This window comes from Dictyostelium purpureum, assembly GCF_000190715.1.
Source record: "Dictyostelium purpureum unplaced genomic scaffold DICPUscaffold_723, whole genome shotgun sequence".
Taxonomy (NCBI): domain Eukaryota; phylum Evosea; class Eumycetozoa; order Dictyosteliales; family Dictyosteliaceae; genus Dictyostelium; species Dictyostelium purpureum.
Window position 1 is genome coordinate 1 of NW_003520052.1, and position 7143 is coordinate 7143.

Here is a 7143-nt window from a genome sequence, read left to right on the forward strand (position 1 = left end):
CTCTCATACAATTTTAGTTTTTTAGTCCTTAGAACATAAAACTTAATAAATAATAGTTTAGTAAATATAGTATATAAAAGTATTCTTTTTATTTTATTTATTTAAATTAAAGTAAATAAATAACAATAATAAAATGAATTATCATACAAATAAACCACATTGTAGGTATTGGAATATACTGTTTTTGTTGTCTTTATAATGAGTTTTTAAATTATAATCACTAAATAATACTAATTCATTTTTAATTTTAATTTTTTATTTTTATTAGATGAAAATGATTATAATAATAAAAAAACAACAGGCATTCCTTGTAAATTTTTCAAGAATGGCAATTGTTTATCAGGAAACAACTGTAAATTCTCGCATGACATTTCACCTACCACCAACAATAGCTCTATTGCATCATCAACAGCAAAAATAAATATTAAGGGTAATAATGGTCTTTATTCACCAAATAAAAAAACAATCGAAATATCATCGTTTGAAGAAGATAATAATAATAACAATAATAATAATACAACAATTATTTCAAAGGGATTTGTAATTCCAGTAGAAAATTTAACATCACAACCACCAATATCATCTCCAAAACATTATAATAGTCATATAATAAATAATGATTATTTAGGTAATAATAATAATAATAACAATAATAATAATAACTTTTTAAGTAGCGGTAGTGGAACATATAGTCTTTTAGATGAAGGGTTTAATAGAGAATCAATACCAGGTTCATTTATAAAAAACAATAATATAAATAGTAATGTAAATAATAATAATAATAATATATATCAAAATCCATATCAAGTCAGTACATCACCAATACAATTTATTAATAATAACAATAATAGTCAACAACATCCAAATAATTTAAATGTAAATATTTCAAGATCACCATTATTAACAACTCAAAACATGGCATTATCACCAAATAGATACACCAACTCACTTTCGTTTTTACCAAACTCACCAAGAAACCCACTAAGCTCATCACCATCTTCACCATTTAGTCCACAATTTATTCATGGTCTCTCATCATCACCTTCACCATTTTACGTAGCCCCAATCGGTTTTACAAATGGGTCATGTGACGATGATCCATTTATGGAAGAAGAAGAAGAGGACGATGACGACTGTATGAATCTTAATGATCCAAGTGGCTTAATCATCATTGATGATAACTATGATGACAATGTTTTAGATCCTTTTGAATATACCGATACTCAAAACCGTTTATATCAAGAAGAACAACAACAGCAACAAAAATTAAAAGAAAAAGAAGAAAGACAATTACAATCACAATTACAATTACAAATACAATATCAACAGCAGTTGCAACAACAACAACAAGAGGATGAAAGAAAAATTAAACAAATTACAGAGTTAATGGAGAATAATTTATTAAATGAAAATAATATAAAAAACAATTTAAATAATAATATAAATAATAATAATAATAATAATATTAATAATTATAATAGTAACAATAGTTTAAATACAAATGTTTCAACATCCTCATCAACATCAACTTTATCTTCATCATCATTAAATAATAATAATTATAATAATAGTTTATCACCAAATACCACTACAACCATTATAACTACAACTACAACAACCACCACAACCAACAATAACTCTAAAGCCCTTTCATATTTAGACGCATTAAAATTAAATTTACCAGCAGATTATTATATTTCATATGAGCAAGGTAATTCAAGCACAAATAGTACCCATAGATCTGAAGTACTTTGTCACTTCCATATTCAAGGTATTTGTAGAAATGGTGATTCATGCAAATTTGTTCACGGTAATCCATGCGAAGTTTGTGGTAAATGTATGTTAGTACCAGGTAATCAAGAACAAAACGATCAACATATTACAGAATGTCTTATTCAACAAGAGAAATTTAATCAACGTGAACAAATGAAACATTTAGAATGTGGTATTTGTTATGACTCTGTTGTTGACAAAGGACGTCGTTTCGGTTTATTAAGTCATTGTGACCATATTTTTTGTTTAGAATGTATCAGAGAATGGAGAGGTACCTCAGCATCCACAATTGGCCAAGCTAATACCGCTGTTCGTTTATGTCCATTATGTAGATTCAACTCTCATTTCATTATCCCTGCCGATATCTTTGTCTCTGATGAGAAGAAGAAAGAAATTATTGAAATCTATAAATCAAAATTAGCAACTATTCCATGTAAATACTTTAACAAAGGTCGTGGTCAATGCAAATTCTCAACATCATGCATGTATTTACATTTAAATGCTGATGGCTCAATTTATAAACCATTGGTTAGAAAAGTTCAATCCTCTTTCGGCGATACCACCTTACATAATAATCAATTGGGTATGTTTATGCAAAATTTAACTCCAAGAAGCAGTAGAAACAATTCAAATAGTCCAAATGATAGTTTATCAAAAGATCATATTTATGATGAAAATAGTTATGAAGAATATGACGAAGAATAAATAAAAAGAAAATTTAAATAGATCTATTTTTTATATATTATTATTATATATTATTGTTTTTTAAAAAAAATATTTACAAAGAATATAAAATAAAATTTAAAACCAAAAAACCATATGATAACTAAATTTTAAAAAAAAAAAATACACACCAAGTGTATTTATCATTTTTATCTAACATTTTATTTTTTATTTTTATTTTTATTTACATTTGGTTTAAATTTAGAATTTGGTGTTGTTTTTGCAGTAGCTGCTGTTGTAGTAGTAGTAGTGGTTGTTGTTGTTGTTGTTGTTGTTGTTGCAGTTTTAGTTGTATTTGTGTTGGTGTTGAGCGCATTTTTCCTGTTTATTAATATTTGCCTTTTACTTTATCTAAATCTTTGGTGTTTATCAATTAATTTTAGCTATAAATCAACCGTTATTAGTAAATTTATATAATATTATTAAAATGATATAAGTCGTTGATTAATATTTACTTTGAATATCGGAAAATTTAAATTGGGTTTTATGGGTGGAGAAAAAAAAACATTTGATTTTTTTTGATATATTACATACCATCTTTTGTTTTTTTAACTTCTTCAATTTCAGAAGTTTAAGTTCTTATCTGGATATTATAATAAATTTGGGTTGTGAATTGAAATTATTTGAAAGTCAGTATAATTATTATTATGTATGTGGCGGGTTTTATAATTTATTATTGTAACTATATTATTTATTGTAACCTATTATTTTATTATTTATAAAATTTATTTTATAGATTAATTACTTCTTTTTCCAATTGAATTCTATCAAATTCATGAGGATTAATCATGATACCATTCATTCTATAAATTTCGAATCTAAATAAAACAAAAAAAAAAAAGAATTATAATAATGAAAGTGTAAAAAATTAAAAAAAAAATAAAAAAAATAAAAAAAATAAATTTATTTTTTTAATTTTTTTAAAATTTTTTTTTTTTAATTTTAAAAATGTGGTGTGTGATATGTCGTCTAATGGGGTCATGAGAATATTTAGTGCGAATATTAATGCTGCAATATATCGATTAGGAAATGCTAATTGATTTTGAATTGACAAAAAAAAATTATATTTTATTTTTTTTTTTTTTTGAGTTTTTTATTTTATTTTTTTTTTTAATAAATATTTTTTTTTTGTTTTTAGTAATTATTAATAATTTAAACTTTTTGTACACATTGTTTCACTAATACTCATACATATAAATATATACACCCCACACACATAATTTAAGATTTTTAAAATAATAAAAAAAAAGAAAAAAAGTTTTTTATATTTAATTTAAAATATTATTTAATTTTATTTTTTTTTATTAATAATTTGTTTAATAAAATAATTTTATTATAATATTGGTTTAAAAGATAATAACATTTAAAATAATATATTCATAAAATTTTATTTAATTCTTTTTTTATTTTATTAATTTTTTTAATATAAAAAATAAATTTGTAATAAAAATAGGATTATTTAAATAGAAATAAAAAGATAATAGAAATAATAGAAGTAATAATTAATAAAAAATAAATTTTTATAAAAATGTCGTACAATAATAGAAAAACTACAACAACTACAACAACAGCTAATTTAAATAATAGTATATCAAGCGATGGCTCAGCAACTGCAAACGCTCAAAATTTAGAAAAGATATTAGAGAAAATAAAAGAATGTAATTATACACTTGTAAATTCAATTACAGCCACCGAAGCAATTCAAAAAGAAAAGGATGCTTTAAAAGAGCAATTAGAAAAATATGGTAAAATTAAAGATGAAAAGAGAATAAAGAAGTTACAATATAACATTTCTTTACAAACAGAAACTTTAATGAAAGCTTTATTCGAATTGGATAGTTTAACAATTCAAGGCCATATTAAACATTCTCACAAAATCAAAAAGGAAAGAAAAAAAGAAAAGAAGCAACAAAGACAATTTGAAGAGGACGATGACGATTTAGTATGTATTAAAAATTTAAATTCGAAATTTATTTTTATTAATATTAATTTTTTTTTAATTTGTTTAGTTTGATGACTCTGGTAGAAGTAGATCAGGATCAAATTCGACTTCAAATACAAGCTCAAGTAATTTTTCTGAAAGTGAAAGTGATTCAGGTAGCAGTGGTTCAAGTTCATCAGAGACTGATTCAGATGAATATTTACCTAAATTTGGTCCACACAAACTTAGAAAATATAGAAAGCAAATTGTTAACAGGGTCATGAGATTAATCGAATATTTAGATACTCTTTCTACAGAAACCAAAGAAATCAAGTCTAAAAATGACCAAGTAGCTTCAAAAGATCAACAAACACCCGATATTAATGATACTGAAAAACCAAGATTAAATGCACAAAGTAAATCTTATCAGCCACAGAGTTTTTACCAACATAAACATCAAAAAAAAGATGATGTACCAATGAGCCAAAACAAACCAACTATTGGTAGTAATAGAAGCAATAGTTATAATAATCTTCATAGTCAACAACAACAGCCACAACAACCTTACCGTCATTATAATAACAATCACTCACGTCAACCAAGTTTCGAATTCGATAGCCCATTTGAATTTAAAGATTTCCAAATACCAGACGATAACCTCCATCCATTTGGGGAAGAAGAAGAAAACAACTTTGATATGGATAACTTTGAATCACCATCAAGTACATTAAATAGATATAGATCAAATAGCAATAGAGAAGGATACAACAATAGATTATTTAGATGGTAAATTTAAATTAAAAAACTAAAAAATTATTTATTTAATAATTGTACATAATCTTGTTTTTTTTTTTCTTTCTTTTTTTTTTTAATTCAATAAAATATTATTTTTAAATAAAGTTTATAAATATTAACAATTTCTTTTTTTATCAAAAAATTTAAGTTTTAAAATGAACTAGATTAATTATAAATACAATACAAAGTATTATAATTATTATAAATAAAAGATAAGAAATAATTAATTTTTTGTAATATATTTGTAAAATAAAATAAAATTAAAGATTTTAAAATTATTACTTTAGATTCTATAGGTTTATATAATTTAATTTTTGTTTTTTATTTTTTTTTTAAATAGTTTTTTTTCTTTTTTTTTTTTTTAATAACAATTTGAATCAGATTGTAATAGTGCGTTTAATGATGGTGATTGCGAGATGTCAATATGTGGAGTCGATATAGCAGGGCCACCAAAATTAATTTGATGCCAACGGGTTTTACATTCTAAAGCGGTTCTTGGTATTTTGGTTTGTCTACCTCTTGCCATTGCCTTTGATACATCCATCCAAGATATTTCTCTACCATCTTGATTATTTTCGGAAACTTTCTTTTGTAATATTTCATCTTCTCTTGCAGACCATTGAACCTCTCTTGACATACATGATTTAAAGTATTGGTAACGACATTGGATATCAGTACGGGTACGAATTTCACTTGCAACATTTTTCCAACTTTGACCATGCTTTTCAACTAAGCTAAATAGTTTTGATTCTTCATCTTCATCCCAAGAACCCTTTCTAATGGCAGGGCATAATACACGTTTCCAATGTTGAGCACACTGTGCACCTGTTTTACCTCCACCTATTTGATGTGCAATCTTTTTCCATTGCTTATCACCATGCTCGTGAACTAATTGAATTAGTTTTTGACTTTCTTCTTTGGACCATTTGTTTGGTGGGTTTCTTAAACCTCTGCTTACACTCTTTCTGATTCTCTCTCTTTTCTTTTTTTGATTTTGATCGTCGTTGGTTAATTCTAATGATTTCAAATCGATATTAAATTCATTTTCTTCGACACCATTGTCTCTTAAATAATTTACCATTTTATGGTTTGGTTCTATCGATAAAAATAAATCGACTAAAAATTGAAAAATCGATTTATAATTTACATCCATAACAGCAATAACTCTTAACTCTAACAATAAACTTCTAAATGATATTTCTTCATTTATAAATTCTACAATTGCATTATAAAATTGTTCTCTTCCATAGTTATCCATCATTCCCCATATAACTGGTGCGATATATTCTCTTAATTGATCTTCAATATCATCATCCATTATATCCATTGTTGGTGGTGATTCAATTCCATTATATCCAAATCCTGTTGTTGAAGTTGTTGAGGAAACTGAAGATGTTAATCCACCATAAATCGAATCACTACTACTATTTATAAAATTGTTTTGTTGAAATGAATTATTGCTACTACTATTACTATTATTATTGTTATTTATATTTAAATTATTATTGCTATTATTATTATTTAAATTATTTATTGATGGTGGTACCATTGCATTGTTATTTGAATTGTTGAAATTGTTAAAGTTATTAATTTTTTCATTATAAAGATTAGGTGTTTGTTGATTATTGTTGCTGTTTTGTGAGTTTTGTTGTGGGGTGTTATAAAAATTTAAAGTATTTTGTAATTGGGGGGAATATTGGGGTACTACATGAGAACCATGGATATATGGAGAGTTTGATAATAATGTTGGTGTTGGTGGTGAGGGTATCATGGTTTGGCTAAATGATGGGGTTTATGGTATCGATAAGCATTTTACAGTTCTTTGTATCCCGTAAGAAATGTTGGGTGGTTATAAGATGAAAGTGAGATACATTTTACTGATGATGGAATAGGGTGGCGCCATATTGGTTGCTCAATTATTAAAATGAATC

At 25.0% G+C, this 7143-nt stretch overlaps 3 protein-coding genes across 3 annotated transcripts; 2 read left to right on the forward strand and 1 right to left on the reverse strand.

Annotated features, from left to right (window-relative positions):
* Nucleotides 1–303: 303 nt before the first annotated feature.
* DICPUDRAFT_44314 (uncharacterized protein) lies at nucleotides 304–2478 on the forward strand (the record flags this gene model as incomplete). The annotated part of the gene is made up of 3 exons (XM_003295040.1): nucleotides 304–479; nucleotides 1491–1570; nucleotides 1712–2478. Coding segments are annotated over 3 exons (1023 nt in total), but the record flags the coding sequence as incomplete, so codon positions are not given.
* Nucleotides 2479–4024: 1546 nt separating this feature from the next.
* On the forward strand, nucleotides 4025–5207 carry DICPUDRAFT_44318 (uncharacterized protein; the record flags this gene model as incomplete). The annotated part of the gene is made up of 2 exons (XM_003295041.1): nucleotides 4025–4438; nucleotides 4506–5207. 2 exons carry the CDS (start codon nucleotides 4025–4027, stop codon nucleotides 5205–5207), a joined length of 1116 nt encoding a protein of 371 aa, XP_003295089.1.
* Nucleotides 5208–5573: 366 nt separating this feature from the next.
* Nucleotides 5574–6995, reverse strand: mybC (uncharacterized protein; the record flags this gene model as incomplete). Its single annotated transcript, XM_003295042.1, has 1 exon — nucleotides 5574–6995. A coding segment is annotated over one exon (1422 nt), but the record flags the coding sequence as incomplete, so codon positions are not given.
* Nucleotides 6996–7143: the final 148 nt, after the last annotated feature.